The sequence below is a fragment of the Bos javanicus genome, chromosome 19 (genome assembly GCF_032452875.1).
Source record: "Bos javanicus breed banteng chromosome 19, ARS-OSU_banteng_1.0, whole genome shotgun sequence".
NCBI lineage: Eukaryota > Metazoa > Chordata > Mammalia > Artiodactyla > Bovidae > Bos > Bos javanicus.
Genome location: NC_083886.1, coordinates 19,292,929 through 19,310,631, shown reverse-complemented (window position 1 = coordinate 19,310,631; position 17,703 = coordinate 19,292,929). Strand labels below are relative to the sequence as shown.

Here is a 17,703-nt window from a genome sequence, read left to right as displayed (position 1 = left end):
TTACTCTATAGTGATGAATTATGCTTCCCATGGATGACCTACTTAGAAGCATGGAGTTTCAGACTGAACTGTAGCATGTTGTCTTGAACTGAATCAGAAGGCCTTCTGTCCTTGGGAATAATTGTGGCCATGCTTGTAATTTTTGTAGATCACTTTAATATTTGTCAGGCAAAATAGAGGAAGTAGAGACCATCAGATGGCTGGCTAACAAAGGATAATTTTTTGTCCTCCATATCAATACTTATATTGTATATAATTATTAAATTTAATTCTAGTTATTGTTATAAAACTGTACTATATAACATTTATAATATATATTGTATTTATATTAAATTTTAATTGATACAATAACTAGAGAAGAGCTTGGGATATTGTTCCTTTATGGAAATAATTTTTATTTTTTGGAGTAGTTAAAACTACATAGTGCTTATACTCATCTGACATTGTCATAGGGACTTTGTGTTTTTTTGGCCTTGACCAGGGATTGAACCGGCACGCTTAGCAGTGAAAGCATGGAGTCCTAACCACTGGACCCCCCAGGGAATTCCCATAAGGGACTTTTTTGATCATAGGCTTGTTTAAATAGCTTTAAATTTCTAATAATCTAAAATATTTTTCCTTATCTTCAAGGCATTCATTTATTTCTCAATTAAAATTAGCTTGAAAGTGGCCTATTTTAACTTTAAACCTGCTGCTTTATTATTTCTTTGATCGTCTCACTCAAGGTTAGGTGGGTAGACCTTAAGAGAAGCAAAACAACCCTAGTTTAGCTTATCCAAAGCATTTTGAAACTAAATCATATCTGTGTAACCCTTCATTAGTTAAAGCAGCTATTATCTCACTGCTCCTCCAAATGGAAACCCAAAACGATACTAGTGAAAACATGCCTGCTTATTTGCTTCCCAGTTCACTGTACGCTCTCTCTCACTCTTGCTGTTATTTCGAACTTGTTTTAAAAAAGGAAACCACTCTTGGATTTTTATGTGAAAGAGATTCATGTTCTTTGATTTTTTTTTTTAAAGGTCTTTTATTAGACAATTACTTCAGAAACGAGATAGGGTTGTTTTACTCTAGTGAGTGCTACGCTGCCTCGGATTCCTCAACGGATGAGGCAGAATACGGGTGAGAAAACAGAATATCACAGTCTGAAAGATAGTATCGGTACAAATTTATTCCTACTTTTTGGTGCCAGAAATTTATTCCTACTCGTTGGTACCGCACTCCTAAGTCTGTATGATCAAGCATAAGTTAAGTTTTTAAATTGTTGCTGTCTTTCCAAGGCCTCCTCTCCCCAAAGCTGTTTCCTTTCCTGCCTCTGAGGCCTGCCCTGTTGGGACAGACATGGTGGCAGGTCTGTGCTTTTGCAGGAGTCGCTGCAGAGAGCCGGAACTGCCCTGAAGAGCTGAGCTGTGAAAAATTCTGATTTTCTTCAAAATAGTGATCTTTCTCTTCTGAAAATATCACGGGAGATACAAAGGGTCCTCGGGGAAAGCAGAAAGGGACTATGATTAAAAAAGCGTTGTTCTAAGAAGAGCAGTAAGAGTGGATGCACTTTAAAGGTTATGGTTGAGGGGAACTTTAAGGTAACATGGAGCACCTGATGAAGACCTGCATTTTGCTAAGGGAACCTGAGTGATGGTGATTAAGGAGAAATAAGCCCTTAGCTGTTTTAGAAACTACTAGGCATTTTGATATTGTTAATTGACATAATTTTGAACATTTTGTTTAACATTTTGAGTTGAGGATTCAAGGGTAGGTTTCTTCTGAAACTGGTGAGGGCCTTAGAATGGTAGGATACAAATAAAATTTTTTAAAGATAATGAGTTGGCCAAAAAAGTTCATTTGGGTTTTTCTGTACAATCTTCTGGGAAAATCCAAATGAACTTTTTTGGCCAACCCAATAATTCTAATAAGGGGATTATGAGAAGAATCAAGACATTAAAGTAGGCAGACTTCTTAAGACCCAAGAGTGAGACTTGTTTTTGTGACCAAGGAAAGTATCTAAGTTATTGAGGATCTGATTCATTTTTTTTCCCATTCCTAACATAGTAGATCAAGGATAACATTATAGACCTGTACAGCTGACCTTTGAACAGTGCGGGTTGTAACTGCACAGATCCACTTATCTGAGGATCTTTTTCAATAGTAAATACTGGTTGAATCCAGGGATGAGGATACAGAAGAATTGCTGATGCAGAAGGTCGACTCTAAGTTATACTAGGGTTTTCAGCTGTGCATGTGTCAGCATCCCTTACCCCCGGTTGTTCAAGGGTCAGCTGTCTGTGATACCCAGGAGAGTTCTTCAGAGTGGAAGAGTTTCTGGGGACCTCTGTGCTGGCGGTAGTTGTTGGGTTTAGGAGACCAGGGAAAAAGCAGGCATCTCCCTTGGGGCCACAGAGGGCCCGAAGTTCAAAGGTCACAGGTATTGTATAGGCATTGGATCTTCTAAAAGGTTTGGTAAATATCTGGAATAAGAAGAGGGTGGCTTGGCTCATTTTAAGATAACCTTATGTTGTCGTTTAGTCGCTAAGTTGTGTCCAGTTGACCTTTGAACAATACAGGGGTTAGGGGCACTGACCATCTCTGCAGTTGAAAATCTGCATGTAACCAGCCCTCTGTTTACTGTGTTCCTCTGAGTCTGTGATTCCACATTGCAAATCTGCAGATTGTGTAGTACTATGGTATTTGCTATTGAAAAGAAGTCTGTCAAGGTAGACCCGCACAGTCCATACCTGTGTTGTTCAAGGGTCAGCTTGAGTTTACCTCCATTGTGAATAATCATGTGGAATTAGGTTGGAGACTATACATGTGGAGATGAGTACTAACTTGAGCTGGCTGAAGGTTTGGAGTTGCTGGAACCCTAAACAAGGTCGTGATGAAAGGAGTCGTTTAAGTTATGAAATGCTGAATGTAAGTCATCAAGTACTAGAAATTCTTGGACCCCATATTGGCTCCATGAGTCCCTCTGTGTTCTTACAGATAGATGAATGTTTTTGTCAGATCACAGTCCCGTACACAGTTAAAACAGATAACAGATGCAATTTGGGGATCTGTCTCCCATTTTGAGGATACTGCAGGACAAGTTACCATTAATGTAACGTGCACTTTTGTCTGTTATAGGCCTGTTTTCTAGCTGTGCTACATGCTGGTTTAGATAAATCATAAAATATAAACATTAATAGCATCTAATCCATTTTTTTTTTTTTTTAAACTGATGGGAAAATGGTGGCCCAGAGAAAGTCAGTGACAACTCAGGGCCGGTTCCAAAATCTTGCTCCAGTGCTTGCTTAACTCCTTTAATTCAAACTCCTCCTCAATACAACTACTACTGTTTTGTGTATTTAATGAGTGCCAGGTATTGTCCCAAACATTATGCATCTGTCGTCTTATTTAATCCTTTTACCACTTCTGTAAAGCTGTTCAGTATTATATTTTATAGATGAACGAAGTGAGGCTTCGTGGCTCGCCTGAGGAAACACAGCTTATAAGTGCTGACACCGAGATTGCAGTCCAGTTCTGTCTCATTCCAAAGCCTATATTCTTTTTTTTTTTGGTGAAATGTTTGTATAAAATGTAAAAAGATTCATCTAACAAATACTCATCACCTGGCTTAATAAATAAAACATTACCAATCAGTTGAAGCTCCCTCCTCATTGTATTTCCCTCCCTTTCCCGCAAAGGTAACCAACCACTTTCTTGAAATTCAAATATGTGCTCTTAGCCGCTATGCTCCATTTTACTAAGTGCATTTGCTAGGAGCTACAGATTGACCACTGAGCAAGGAAAACGTGTTCCCTGCCCTTGTGGAGTTTCCTGTGGGTGATAGCAAAATACTTTATTCTTAGTCTTTCTGGAGATATTCATTAGCTGGTGGGACACATCAGGTTTTTGCCAAGGAGGTCTAGGAGATCCTTCAGGAGACCATGGGTGATGTGCTGGAAGGTTGCTTAGATGTCTTTACTGATTTTTTTTTTTTTCCTTCTAGGGAGCTTCTTTTATGAGCTTTTTGATTTCCTGCTACATTTAGAGAGACTTCTGGGAGGAGAAAATATTCACTTTTCTTCCTGCTCTTCCTTATCTCCCCTTCCCTTTTTAAAACAGAATGATTGAACATAGCACTCGATCCATACTTATTTTATGGCAATTTTATCTGTTGTTTTATACATGTTCCATATTATTCCCCAGAGTATCTAAGGCTAAACTTTCTTAGAAGACAACTAGGTAAATACTTACCAAATAAACTGGTTAGGAGCCTGCAGAAGAAAGATGGGTCATTAGAAGCATAATACTCTGTGTTCTTCTAGTGTCTTTCCTAGTTTGGTTCGGGCAGGGCACAGCTATGTCTGAGTGGAACTTGTACTCTTGGATAGAAATTCTGTTATCAGTGTTTCTCAGTTTTTTGAGCCATCCTTTCTTTTTAGAAATGCAAAACCATCATGCTGTCTACATTCTGACAATTTTCTGAAACTACCTGGGTGTCCTACAGCTGAATTCAATTTTGACACTAACTACCCTGGATTAGCCTCGGATCCTACAAATTAAGGGGCAAGATCCCCAACAAGATCCACCTTTACTTTTTAGTTTCTATATGCCAGTGGGGTCTCCAGACTATCCACACTTCTTTCTGGCTGACTACAATTAGGGGCTTCCCACAACCCCTTGGGCTCAGTAATTCACTAGAATGACTCACAGAACTCAGGAGAGTGCATGCTTAAGATTACACAGATGAACAGCCAGAAGGTCCGGAAGGGTCCTGAGCTCAGGACCTGCTGTTCCTGTGGAGTCAGGGTGCACCACCTTTATGGCCCATCAGTGTGTTCACCAGCCAGGAAGATGCCCAGAGCTTTGATATGTCCAGAGTTTTCATATAGGGCTTCATTAGGTAGCCCCTTCATTGAACTCAGTCTCTAGCACCCCACCCCCACTTCCCCAGAGGTTTTGGGGTGGGGCTAAAGGTTCCAACCCCCTCATCACATGGTGGTTTTTTCTGGCAGCTGACCCCTATGCTGAAAGCTGTCTAGGCCCTCCCTTCCCCTTTAATAAGTCACCGCATTAGGATAACTTGAAGCATGGTTGAAAGATACTATAACAAAGGACACTGGTTTCACTCAGGAAATTCCAAGGGATTTTGAAGCTGTTCCAGGAACTAGGCATAAAGACCAGATGTATTCTTTATTGTATCACATCCTCCTTTGCTAATTGTGATTTTGGGATTTTGCTGGTGGGCCAGTGGTTAAGAACCACCTGCCAATGCAGGAGACACGGGTTCGATCCCTAGTCTGGGAAGATCCCACACGTTGTGGGGCAGCTAAGCCCAGGCAACCACAGTTACTGAGCCCGTGCTCTGGAACCTGGGAGCCACAACTGCCGAAGCCCTAGAGCCTGCGCTCCACAACAGGAGAAGCCACTGCAAAGAAGTCCACACAGCGCAACTGGAGAAAGCCCACGTGCAGCAGTGAAGACCCAGTGCAGCCAAAAATAAATGGATAAAAAATAGTTCTAATTTCAACGTTAATTATTGTTTTTACTAAAAATGAGTTGAGCAAAGTACCTTTGGAATTGTTTTTGATTGCCTCAGCAGTTTCCTATTCACAGCTCTTCAGTCATTCTTAAGAAAAGCTGTGAATGGGGGAGTTCCAGGAGCTCCCAAGGGTAGGCCTGATTTCCAAAAGAGCAGTGCTGAAGCTACAGCAATACCATTGTGTTTGGGGCAAGGTGAGATCAAGTTATGTACCTCAGTCTAGTTGATGTGCTACGGGTTCTTCTCTCCTTTTCAGTGTAAAATTAGAAAATTCCATTCAGTGTTTTCAAATATCTGGTTATTGTGTTAATGCAGACTCATAGATGTTAAGTGTATATTAGTACTTTCTGTTCATAACAGTCTGTGAAATGGCTTAGGAGTAGTTCAGAGGAGGAGGGAGAAGGCTTCAATAGCCCCCGGATGTCATATCCCACAAATTGTGAGGTAGAATTTGAGGCGTCCTTCAATTCAGTTTAGTTGCTCAGTCATGTCGGACTCTGCGACCCCATGGACTGCAGCACGCCAGGCCTCCCTGTCCATCACCAACTCCCAGAGTTCACCCAAACTCATGTCCATCGAGTCGGTGATGCCATCCAACTGTCTCATCCTCTGTCGTCCCCTTCTCCTCCCGCCTTCGATCTTTCCCAGCATTAGGGTCTTTTCAAATGAGTCAGCTCTTAGCATCAGGTGGCCAAAGTATTGGAGTTTCAGCTTCAGCATCAGTCCTTCCAATGAACACTCAGGACTGATCTCCTTTAGGATGGACTGGTTGGACCTCCTTGCAGTCCAGGGGACTCTCAAAAGTCTTCTCTAACACCGCAGTTTAAAAGCATCGATTCTTCGGCGCTCAGCTTTCTTTATAGTCCAACTCTCACATCATACGTGACCACAGGAAAAACCATAGCCTTGACTTCTGTTGGCAAAGTAACGTCTCTGCTTTTTAATATGCCGTCTGGGTTGGTCATAACTTTCCTTCCAAGGAGTAAGTGTCTTTTAATTTCATGGCTACAGTCACTATCTGCAGGATTTTGGAGCCCCCAAAAATAAAGTCTGCCACTGTTTCCCCATCTATTTGCCATGAAGTGATGGGACCGGATGCCATGATCTTAGTTTTCTGAATGTTGAGCTTTAAGCCAACTTTTTCATTCTCCTCTTTCACTTTCATCAAGAGGCTCTTTAGTTCTTCTTCACTTTCTGCCATAAGGGTGTCATCTACATATCTGAAGTTATTGATATTTCTCCTGGCAATCGATTCCTGCTTGTGCTTCCTCCCGCCTGGTATTTCTCATGATGAACTCTGCGTATAAGTTAAATAAGCAGGGTGACGATATACAGCCTTGACGTATTCCTTTTCCTATTTGGAACCAGTCTGTTGTTCCATGTCCAGTTCTAACGGTTGCTTCCTGACCTGCATACAGGTTTCTCAAGAGGCAGGTCAGGTGGTCTGGTATTCCCATCTCTTTCAGAATTTTCCACAGTTTCTTGTGATCCACACAGTCAAAGGCTTTGGCATAGTCAAGAAAGCAGAAATAGATGTTTTTCTGCAACTCTCTTGCTTTTTCCATGATCCAGCGGATGTTGGCAATTTGATCTCTGGTTCCTCTGCCTTTTCTAAAACCAGCTTGAACAACTGGAAGTTCATGGTTCATGTACTGCTGAAGTCTGGCTTGGAGAATTTTGAGCATTACTTTACTAGTGTGTGAGATGAGTGCAATTGTGCAGTAGTTTGAGCATTCTTTGGCATTGCCTTTCTTTGGGATTGGAATAAAAACTGACCTTTTCCAGTCTTGTGGCCTCTGCTGAGTTTTCCAAATTTTCTGGCATATTGAGTGCAGCACTTTAACAGCATCATCTTTCAGGATTTGAAATAGCTCCACTGGAATTCCATCACCTCCACTAGCTTTGTTCGTAGTGATGCTTTCTAAGGCCCACTTGACTTCACATTCCAGGATGTCTGGCTCTAGGTCAGTGATCACACCATCGTGATTATCTGTGTCGTGAAGATCTTTTTTGTACAGTTCTTCTGTGTATTCTTGCCACCTCTTCTTACTATCTTCTGCTTCTTTTAGGTCCATACCATTTCTGTCCTTTATCGAGCCCATCTTTGCATGAAATGTTCCCTTGGTATCTCTAATTTTCTTGAAGAGATCTCTAGTGTTTCCCATTCTGTTGTTTTCCTCTATTTCTTTGCACTGATCGCTGAGGAAGGCTTTCTTATCTCTTCTTGCTATTCTTTGGAACTCTGCATTCAGGTGCTTATATCTTTCCTTTTCTCCTTTACTTTTCGCTTCTCTTCTTTTCACAGCCATTTTGCTTTTTTGCATTTCTTTTCAATGGGGATGGTCTTGATCCCTGTCTCCTGTACAATGTCATGAACCTCCATCCATAGTTCATCAGGCACTCTATCAGATCTAGTCCCTTAAATCTATTTCTCACTTCCACTGTATAATCATAAGGGATTTGATTTGCCCCAACCAGTAATGCTGAAGAAGCTGAAATTGAACGGTTCTATGAAGACCTACAAGACCTTTTAGAACTAACACCCAAAAAAGATGTCCTTTTCATTATAGGGGACTGGAATGCAAAAGTAGGAAGTCAAGAAACAGCTGGAGTAACAGGCAAATTTGGCCTTGGAATATGGAATGAAGCAGGGCAAAGGCTAATAGAGTTTTGCCAAGAAAATGCACTGGTCATAGCAAACACCCTCTTCCAACAACGCAAGGGAAGACTCTACACATGGACATCACCAGATGGTCAACACCGAAATCAGATTGATTATATTCTTTGCAGCCAAAGATGGAGAAGCTCTATACAGTCAACAAAAACAAGACCAGGAGCTGACTGTGGTTCAGATCATGAGCTCCTTATTGCCAAATTCAGACTTAAATTGAAGAAAGTAGGGAAAACAACTAGACCATTCAGGTATGACCTAAATCAAATCCCACCATAGTTTGGCCTCAGGTAAATAGCAGGGAGGGAACACAGCTCCACCCATCAACAGAAAATTGGATTAAAGATTTACTGAGCATGGCTCCACCCATCAGAACAAGACCCAGTTTCTCCCTCAGTAGGTCTCTCCCATCAGGAAGCTTCCATAAGCCTCTTATCCTTCTCCATCAGAGGGCAGACAGACTGAAAACCACAATCACAGAAAACTAACCAGTCTAATCACATCAACCACAGCCTTGTCTAACTCAATGAAACTATGAGCCATGCCGTGTGGGGCCACCCTAGACCGACGGGTCACGGTGGAGAGTTCTCACAAAACGTGGTGCACTGGAGAAGGGAATGGCAAACCACTTCAGTATTCTTGCCTTGAGAACCCCATGAACAGTATGAAAAGGCAAAAAGATAGGACACTGAAAGATGAACTCCCCAGATCGATAGTTGCCCAATATGCTACTGGAGATCAATGGAGAGGCTCCAGAAAGAATGAAGAGACAGAGCTGTCCTTTAGAGATGTAAATGTTTGGAAAAGTAGACCAGAGAAGGGGGAAGGTATTTTTAGATGAAGAAAACCACGTGAGGGAGGCCAGGATTCATCATGGCTTGTTTGGGCTTACACAGAACAGAATGGCCTTATTGGAGTAAATCGTGTATGAGGACTAGCAGGAGAGATAGATGATCGGGGGTTAAATTATGTGTGATTTTCAAAGGCCAGTGGAATAGAGACACTTTGATGAGGTAGGTAATTGAGAGTCGGGATGGCTTTTGATCAGGTGAGTTAGGAAATGTAAAGAATGTGCAAGAAAGATGGCCTGCATGTGTATTACTGATATATTAATGAGAGGAGAGACTGGAGAAGGGGGTAGAAAGTTGTGAACTAGGAAGTGTTTTGGTAAAAGTGCTATATTTAGGGGAACCTGGGAACAGGAAAGAATGAGTATTAAAAATGTCAGAGGAAGTTTGACAGAACTTGAATGATCAGTACAAAGGGTTAGGCAAAGATGGTTATGCTTTTTTTTTTTTTTTGAGCTTTTTATCCTGATATGTAGAAAGAGTGTTCCTTATTGGTGAAAAATATCATAAATCCATTGGAATATAATCTCCAAGAATATAAAAGTAGGGAAAACGTAATGCCTTGATTAGTAGTATCCCCTGACTTGGAATAATGTCTCGAGTGTAGAAGTGCTCAAGAAATGCAAAGAAGGGATGCAGGAATGCATTTAACATGTTAAAATTGAAGTAAATTTCAGTTGCCATCTGTAAATTTAGAATGTGACCGTTTTTACCACCAAAGTGACTTTTGTTTTTTAAGAAGGAAAGTTAAAACCTTTATTTATTGAGAGACAGTGATAGGTCAGGTGCTCTGCCTAAGCACTTTCACATATATGATGTTGTTTAATTCTTACTGGAACTTTGAAGAGACGGTATTATTATCTCCCCGAAAGTGTTGACTTTTTCTAGTCCCCCAAATTATACATATTTATAAAATCATATTGTACATGGTGAAGATGATACGTATCTGAGACTTGCCTCAAAATAATTCATGGGAAAGGAAAAGAGAGAATATGGAAAGGAGATGAGGTTGGGTGATGGGTTCACACACTGGATCACACTGTTGTCACTAATTCTGAAATGTTTCCATTTTTTAATAATAAAAAAAGGAAAGAAAAAAATCATATTGTTCATGGTGATATATACTGGCCTAACTGCCATTTTTTTAAATAAAATGAAACAATTTAAGCCTCCAGATAATGACCATAATGGATTATAACCCACAGAATAATACAATAATCCATGAGGCCACACTCATAATAAACAGAAGGGAAAGTTTTTTCTTACAGGAGAATGTAAAGTAATATAGGAGAATAGATAGAAATAAAAAATCACCATCTAGCAGCCATGATAGCAATACTTGTTTTAGGCAAGAAGCTTGAATGGCTGCTAAACCTAATAGCCAAAAGTTTGATGAGAACCAGAAAATTTACAAAGTCTCAAAGTACCTCCTCATAAGATATTTTTTAATTAGAAAAAAATAACTTTACTGGAGAAACCTAGCACCACCTCCTCCAAGTGATGACAGCGAACGTCACAGTAGTGGGATAAATTGACATTATCTCCTTTTTGCTCTGGCACTCTGAGAAGGACACAACACTTCTCTCATATTCTGCCAAAAAAGCAGAGCCTGAAATTAATCGTGGGATAACATCATACAAACCCAGTTGAGAGAGATATTACAGAATAAATGACTTGTAGTCTTCAGAAATGTGAAGGTCATGAAAGACAAAGATGGAGGAAAGCTTCCAGATTAAAGGAGGCTAAAGAGATATGACAACCAAATGGAACATTTGATTCTGGACAGAAAAGATTTTTCTTTTCTATAATGGATAATAGTGAGACATGAATAAGGTTTATAGATTACGTAATAGCACTCTTTGGGGTGTTAATTTCCTGATCTTGACATAACTTGATTTAACTGTGGTTATGTAAGAGAATGATACTGTTTCTAGGAAATACATACTAGAATGCTTCAGGGTAAAGGGGCATCATGTTTGTGATTTACTCTCAAATGTTTTTTTAAAAATTATATATATATATATATATAGAGAGAGAGAGAGAGAGAGAATAATATAAGTATGGTTAAATTCTAATGTGGGGAATTTGGTTAAAGTATAGACTTGAGTCCTTTGAATTATTTTTGCAATTTTTCTGTACATCTGGAATTTTCTAAAAATAAAATAAAAGAGCCAGAGCTGCTGGATTAGTCACCAGTGAATCAGTGAATTATTTTAATTAACTTACGTAGTATTTGTGTATGTGATGCTCGCTGACTTTTGGGACCATCATGCATTTTCTGTATTACTAACGTGTTAAAATGGGTTATTCTCCTAGGTCTGTAACTAGTCTTCTAGTGAGACCATGAGCAAATCATTGTGGCTGGGTCCCAGGCTCTTCATCTGAAATTTCTGTGGGGAGCTGGATAAGTTGACTTCAGTACCTGGCTCCTAGCAGTTCTCTGATGATGGGCTCCAGATTCTCTGACTCAGGGAAATGTTACCTTATTGTCAGACCCTTGAAGAAGGCCCAAGCCTTCTCACACGTGTAAATTGAAAGGATTGAAGAGTCAGAGCCAGAGGATGCCGATTAAACATCTGGGCTGCCTTCTATCAGCTGTAGCCGCTTGTTTGCAGCTCGCCCTCTGAGTTGTTTTGACCAGTACTCTCCCTTCCAGCCAGTCATTATTTTTCCACAGACTTGACTTGTAGTTTTAGTCACACTTTCTTTTAGTCACTTATTTAGCAAAGCAATGTGACTTTCCTTGACTTTAACATTTTCCAGCTCTTTTATATTTAGACTTTTGAAAACTATAGTTTGCTATCACAGCAGAGATCAACAGGCAGGTGGACTGTTTTCCTCTAGAGTCACAAAAGGACTTTAGTTGATAAGCATTTGAAAGTCTAATAATAGTAAGATCAGAAAATGATGGGAATGCAAGTCAAGTTTCAGAAAGAAAATTAAGAATTTAAGTTTGTACATTAAAAAAACTGCTAGGTTAGAAAATGTAACAGGAAAGTTTCTTTGCTCTTACTAACCCTTTAAGAAGAAATAGACACTCTGATCTTCTATTGGTAAGCATGTAGATTATTCTTTTTTGGCAGTAATATAACAATGTCTATTAAAAACAAGAAGATCATGTGTGCTAACTTGAGCTCCACTTCTAGGAACTTATCCTGTAGAGATTAACATTGCAGCACTGTTCATCATTAGGAGATTACATTAATAAATTATGACACATCACACACTGGCTTCTTATACACTTACCAAAAAACAATGTAGGAAGCTTTTAAATGTTAATATAAAATGCATTTATTATTACTGCTTTTAAAAATTGTGATAAAATAGACAAAAAACATAACATTTTTTACCTTTAGTAAATATGCTGTTCAAGGGCATTAAATATGTTTGCAATGTTGTGTAACTATCACCACTTTCTACATTTAAAACTCCTGCTTCATTACCAACAGACACTCTGTATTTATTAAATAATAACTTTCTCTTCCCTCTTCTGGGAGATTTTTAAAGATTGTCGTGGAATACTGCCCCAATACATACTTAAGTGATAAAAATTGTAAAATAGTATAAATACTCTGATTCTACTGTGGTAAATTATTATAATATGTTAATACAAGTGTGGGAAGATCTGGGAGACTACACATATTAAACAGTTTATGGGGGATACTATGGGAGATTTTTACGTTTATAGTATATATATTTTAGTAATTTTTTTGTTTTAAACGGTGAACCTGTGTAACTTTTCTAAGCAGAAAAAAAAAAGATGTACTAAAAATTAGTAATTAGATGGCTCTGATCCTCTGATTTTAGGTAACAAATAACAGTACTTTGCTGTGTGGTTGCTAAATTTGAGCTTTCTAGAATCTGAATACTTTATTAAAGTAATCTTTTTTTCTTTTCACAGCTAGAGTTGGGAAGACATCACTGATTATGTCTCTAGTCAGTGAAGAATTCCCAGAAGAGGTAGGCATTGTGATTTCTTTCCTACATTTAAATTTTTATCAAAATTGAGTTAAATGAAATACATTTTAGGTTTTTTTTTGGTATGTGTTTCCTTTCTGATAGTTAATGACTTTTAGAAAGGCTCATGTTAGTTTTTACAAGACATCTCTGAAATATAGGAGAAAGAGCCAAACCAGCTCTGAGTTCACATAAGGCCTTTGTGTTTCTTTCTTTTGACCTTAGCTAGGACATTTGTCTGGAGAAGGAAATGGCAACCCACTCCTGTGTTCTTGCCTGGAGAATCCCAGGGATGGGGGAGCCTGGTGGCCTGCAGTCTGTGGGGTCGCACAGAGTCGGACACGACTGAAGCGACTTAGCAACAGCAGCAGCAGGACATTTGTCATCTCTCTGCCTTAGTTGTTGCATCTGTAAAAAGGGAGCTGAAAGGGATATTCAGTTCAGTTCAGTCGCTCAGTCATGTCCAACTCTTTGCGACCCCATGAATCGCAGCACGCCAGGCCTCCCTGTCCATCACCAACTCCTGCAGTTTACTCAAACTCATGTCCATCAAGTCGGTGATGCCATCCAGACATCTCATCCTCTGTCATCCCCTTCTCCTCCTGCCTCCAATCCCTCCCAGCATGAGTCTTTTCCAATGAGTCAACTCTTCGCATGAGGTGACCAAAGAATTGGAGTTTCAGCTTTAGCATCATTTCTTCCAAAGAAATCCCAGGACTGATCTCCTTTAGAATGGACTTGTTGGATCTCCTTAGGGATCATCTAAGCTGTGTAATTCTTTCTTAAAAATAAAATGTTTTTATAAACCCCAAATATAGAACAGATGAGTATTTCTTTAGTTGAAGTAAGGATGAAATGTCTGGCTCCCCACCTGCCTTCTGTCTGACTCTCCCCAGTCTTTGAGACATCATTAGAGCCACTAGGATTCTGATACACATGTTTGAAAATCTCAAATATTATCTACCTACATCATTTTACAAATAAAAAATCTAATTCATTCCACCTTTGCCTACCTCGAAGAATAGTTGTGGGTCTCAAATGAGATAAACTTGCTAAAATACCACCAAAAGCATGGTGGCTTTGTTATTGCTGGCAGTGTATTTATTTACATGTTGGAAGATCCAGTATGGTGAATAGTTGCCTAAAGCATTATGTAAAGCTATTGTTATGAGGAATGGGATCAATGCAAATGAGATAAAGATTATTTCTTTTTATTTTCTTTCTTCATATAATAGGTATTACTAGCACCATGGTTTGCATTTATCATTTATTTACTCATGTTTAATTAGGAATACCTGTACAATTTCATTGTTCAGAGAGCAATTTAATGTATTATATAGTAGTTATTTCAGTAATTACAATTGTCATGTGACCATTGTTTCTTTCACTTTTTTTCTCTTAAATAAGATAGTTAAATAAATCATAATTTGTAAAGTGGAGTATATTTTCATATGTGGTTTGTGAAATCAGCAACATTAATTATGATCACTTAGAGTATAGTACCTAAAAGTTTTTTGTGATATTTTAACTTAGTTTAGAATTGTTATGTTATCATAGTCCTTTTGGGTGTAGATAAGGAGTTTTTTTGAATAATGGAGTTATTCTGCTTAAGGTTTATATAGCAAAACAGTTATCTTCTAGAAGAGATAATTTTGATAATTTATTAATTTATTTGAAGATTTCTTTTTTTTTTTTTTTTTTGGCTGTGCTGAGTGGCATGCAGAATCTTAGCTCCCTGACCAGGGATGAAACCCGTACCTCCTGCATTGGGAGTGCAGAATCTTTTTTTTATTTTTGGTTCATTAACTTTATTGGACAGTCAGCTGTTAGTTCTCATTCACATCAAGTGTCTAGATTTTTGAAAGTTGTGACAGGCACGTAGGTAGCCCAAGGGTAGAGCTTGTTTAGTGAGTCTCATCTTAATTTCGTTTTCTGGACAGCTGCATACCAGTATGGGACATTTCCTTATTGCTTTGGCCCAGCCAGCTCTGTTGAGCCTTGTCAGTGTGAACATCTGGGGTTCCCATCTCCTTCATGGCCAATTTCTGGCTTTCTTGGAGTGCCTGAGGAGCACACTTCTTGAAACCCACTCCATGGATGCACTTGTGAATGTTGATAGTGTATTCTCCTGGTCACCACCTCACTGGTGGTGGATCAGCCCTTCTTCTAGCTGTCTTTCTTTGTGTGGGTGCCATCCTGCCGGATCGTAGATGGAAAGGACAGAAGCACGGAATCTTAACCACTGAACCGCCAGGGCAGTCCCTTGAGGATAGGTCTTCACTTGCAGAATATCTTAAGCGTTCAACAAAATAGAATGAAAACTACATTTTAGAAATCTAATTTTGAAACACTAAATTAATTTAAGTATTGTTTTGGGAGCTGAAGTGTCCTTAATATGTCCTGTGCCCACACAGGTATAAATGTGCTTTTATTTTATTTTTTTAGTGTTTTATCATATAGCTTTAGTATGTATTTGCATCTATGGTAAAGCACAAAAATAAACATTTAAAATTATAATAAATACCTTTAAAGGTAAGCATGGGTGAAAGGGCTAATTATACATGAATTTACATAATCTAAAAAGTTTGATTTCTGATATTCAAAGGTTTTTCCTTCTTTTATATTTGTTTGCAAATGAAGGTTCCTCCCCGGGCAGAAGAAATCACCATTCCAGCTGATGTTACCCCTGAGAGAGTTCCCACGCACATTGTAGATTACTCAGGTAGTAAATGTCTTCTTGCGGGTGAAGCTGTAGAGTTAAAAGTCCTTAAAAAGATACTTACTAAGCGTTAAAAAATGTTTTACGAGGAGTGTCTTTCTCTCGCCGTAAATGATTATATACTCTTCTTGTCTTACCCCACACCCCACAAAAAGCCTCCACCTTGCAGTTCTCTGTCCCTAATTTACTAAGTTGGGTTCCATAATAATGAAAGGGAAAGGGGGATGGCAAATGACCAGATAAATCATAAGCCTCCTTGAATTAGCATATTTGCAGAGTTCTGTGTTATTTTGTTATCAGGCATTCAGGCATGGTGATGTAGAAAGAGTTCTCATGTGAAAATTTTGTTGAGTTCTAAGTTTGTTTTTAATTTGTCAGAGTTTGTCCTAAAAAAGTTAAAACAGTTTGCTTACATTAAATGATAATGGAAGCACATCTGTATTGTTTTTAATAATGTAAAGTTTTTCTGCACAATACTACTTACTTGTTAATCATTAAACTATTTTGCTTTGTTGTGGAACTTCTCTTGGAAAGGAAGGGTCAGTTGTAACATGTATCACTGATGCGGGCTGATGACAATGGGGGAAACTATATGAAATCAGGAGGTCTGTGGGAAATCTCTGCCTTCCACTCAGTTTTGCTGTGAACCTAAAACTGCTCTGAAAAATGAAATCTATTTTTAAACATGTGTATAACCACATTGGTAATACTTTGTTTTGCTGATCTGGTATCCCATCCATTCTAAAAATGAAACACTAGAACCGTGCAGTCTAATACATGTGACTGTTGAACACTTAAAATGTGTCTAGTCTAAATTGAAATGTGCTCTAAGGATAAAATATAAGTGGACTTAGAAGACAGTATAAAATAAAGTACAGGATCTCATAATTTTTCTGTTGATTACATGTTGAAATTTTAGTATTTTTGATACTTTGGATTAACTTAAATTTTTACCTGTTTCTTTTTACTTTGTTTAAGGTGACTACTAGAAAATTTAAAATTCCATATATGGTTTATATCACATTTCTGTTGGACAGTACTCTACTAGAAGCTGAGGGGGGTTGGATGCTCCCTGCTACCGTCAGTCTCATAACTAGCTCTATGTATAGAATTATTCTTTTTCAGTGTGTGTAGCTACATGTTTAGATTGACTTCAGTATTACACTTGAAGCTTTAACTGCTTGATTATTCAACTTAGAGAAGATATTTGAAATATGGCCAGTTATTTAGCATTAATTGAGATACCATTGTACTCATTTGTAACATTAGTTTATATGTCAGAAATAACATTTTGAGGGGAAGCAGTTAACGTAAAGTGATCTAATATATCAATAATTGCTTTGCTCTTCGTTTGTTTACTTCTCTCTCCTATCTCTCTCCTAGCTATGTATATGCCCATCCCTTGCACCTGTGGGATTATAGGCATATCCCTCCATGAGACCAGTTCTAGCCAGAGAGATGGGCGAGTGAGGGAATTCTTGACTTTTCATTATCATGCTCTGGTTTTGCCTCTGAGGCCTGGTTAAGATTACTTCTATCAGCTTTCTAGATCTTAAGCTTGTATTTCCCAGACTCTCACCTGGCTTTTTGACCCTGTGTGTATAGGCTTTTTGTCTGGGCTTCTGACTCTTTAGTACCCAGTCTCCTAGCTTGAGTTTCTGATCTCTTTTGCCAGTCCCTTCTCAGCTTTGGATCAGATGCTGGCCCAGATTGATCACACAATGCCTTGTGCTCTTCCCTGCCTGACTATCTTCATGTAGACTTGTCTCTCAGTGCCAGCCAGCTTCCTTATCATAGTTCCACTCTTTCCCTTCTCTGGCTTTCCCTTTTCTTTGCCACTTGTCTGGCAGTACGTCTTGTAAATGACATGGGAGGTGAGGGAGGTTTTGAGGGATGTTAGGTGGATGTCAGATGGATTTTAGCTTGGTTGTTCATTCATTTTTATGAAAGTGTTTAAAATATGAAAAAAAATTGACTTTATCATTTG

The 17,703-nt window shown here is 38.8% G+C and overlaps 1 protein-coding gene across 10 annotated transcripts in view; it reads left to right on the top strand.

The window, feature by feature from the left end:
- RHOT1 (ras homolog family member T1) overlaps positions 1-17,703 on the top strand; it is a 68,647-nt gene that overhangs the window by 6,429 nt on the left and 44,515 nt on the right. For all 10 annotated transcript variants that reach the window (XR_009731243.1, XM_061390423.1, XM_061390418.1 and 7 more), the window contains exons 2-3: positions 12,942-13,000; positions 15,638-15,719. Coding sequence is in view for 9 of the 10 variants with exons in the window: in XM_061390423.1 (XP_061246407.1) it covers positions 12,942-13,000; positions 15,638-15,719 (141 nt within the window). In the remaining variant the exon portion in view is untranslated. The remainder of the gene's footprint in view (positions 1-12,941; positions 13,001-15,637; positions 15,720-17,703) is intronic.